Source organism: Wyeomyia smithii, chromosome 2 (assembly GCF_029784165.1).
Source record: "Wyeomyia smithii strain HCP4-BCI-WySm-NY-G18 chromosome 2, ASM2978416v1, whole genome shotgun sequence".
NCBI classification, from domain to species: Eukaryota; Metazoa; Arthropoda; class Insecta; order Diptera; family Culicidae; genus Wyeomyia; species Wyeomyia smithii.
The window spans coordinates 110,728,048-110,729,652 of NC_073695.1; the positions used below are offsets into that span (position 1 = coordinate 110,728,048).

The 1,605-nt window shown below is 43.0% G+C and overlaps 1 protein-coding gene across 1 annotated transcript; it reads left to right on the forward strand.

Moving 5' to 3' along the window:
- The first annotated feature begins 594 nt into the window (after positions 1-594).
- LOC129721320 (adult-specific cuticular protein ACP-20-like) lies at positions 595-1,197 on the forward strand. Its single transcript, XM_055673758.1, has 2 exons — positions 595-639; positions 695-1,197. The coding sequence occupies exons 1-2, from the start codon at positions 631-633 to the stop codon at positions 1,109-1,111; spliced, it is 426 nt and encodes a 141-aa protein (XP_055529733.1). The 5' UTR covers positions 595-630; the 3' UTR covers positions 1,112-1,197.
- The last annotated feature ends 408 nt before the right edge of the window (positions 1,198-1,605 follow it).

Here is a 1,605-nt window from a genome sequence, read left to right on the forward strand (position 1 = left end):
CCACCCACGCGGTCCGACCACAGTAACTCCCTCAGAGAAAACCACAAACGATTCAACTCTACTGACAGTAGGTCATTATGAATTATTTTCGCTGTTTTCCATTCGTTTTCACATGTAGCTGTTTTGCCGGTTGAGCGATTTTTACATATTTCAATTATGAATGTCGAAAAGTTGACAAATGATCGACTAATGTAATACGATTAGTCTACGGCGGGTGGCATTGGTTGTGTAAACCAATGCTGCTATGCATATTCCTATGTCCAAGCACAGCGCAAGGCGTAAATTTTTGGAAAATTGTTTTTTTTCTCTACTCGTGAAGGGTTGGGCGATCATTCTCTACCTTAAGTGACAGGTTGTAGGAGACTGCAGGGTACAACTTTGAAGCAGAATTTCACGGTAGCAGCTTCCTACTCGGAGGCCGCACACTTGATTGGTGAAAGCTGAATGAACGCAGTAATTTCGAAACTACACGATCAACATAAGTCCGCCGGCATAACAAACCTGGTCTCAGTGACTAAAGGACAGTAAAAAGACTAGACTGAGTTTTGTATAAATTAGCGCTCAGCAGAACAGTTGGGTATCAGTTCTCAGCGAGTGCTTCGATCAAACAGATCTGCTAAGTTTTTTAAAATGTTTAGAGTAATTTATTTTATTTTAAGTTTTATTCGAATATCAAAACAGTTGTCTTGTTTAGTTTGTTCTAGTCCTAGTTGCTTTGGCAGTGGTGGCTGTTTCCGCCCAATGGGAAGGAGGTTACGGCGGCCATGAACACAAAGATTACTACGCCTACCCGAAGTACAAGTTTGAATACGGGGTCAAGGATCATAAGACCGGAGATCACAAAAACCAATGGGAGCATCGTGATGGAGATGTTGTGAAGGGACAGTATTCGTTGCATGAGCCCGATGGTACTGAGCGAATTGTGGAATACTCCTCTGACAAACACAATGGATTCCAGGCGCATGTGAAGCGTGTTGGCCATGCCCATCACCCGCAGGTGTACGGTCATCATCACGAGGGCGGTTTTGGTGGAGGGTCATCGTACGGTGACCATGGTCATGGACATGCCAGCAGCTATGCGAACTCGAATCTGTATTCGCATCATCATTAGAATTTGCCGATTGTGATCTCATATCTTATGTAATTCCATTCTGTTACCGCCTGTCGTTGCTACGCTTACTTCTCGAAAATAAAACTAGTTCCATTCAAATTATTTTAATTCATTTAATATTGATGAATAGATTGAGAATCATCCCACATCATATACAAGTAGCAATCTGCGCTTCTTAGCTCCTCAAAATCATTTGATTGTGAAGTAGTAAGCTCTTCAACAACGATTTTTGCGTTTATCGTGTTGATCGTTGTGCCTCTAACAGCCAGCGTCAATCGGGCGGAGGCGTGCTCATAGCCGTAAAGCGGTTATATGCGTCATCTGTTGTCCAGCTCACGGCTGCCGATAACATTGAGCATCTATGGGTAAAAATCGCCATAGAGCCACTGCCACTTTTCATTGGTGTTCTGTACTTGCCACCAGATAAAAGCCGAGACATTAACTTTGTGATGCTTCATATTGATGCTGTCTCTGAAATCAGCAGAAAGTTTAGC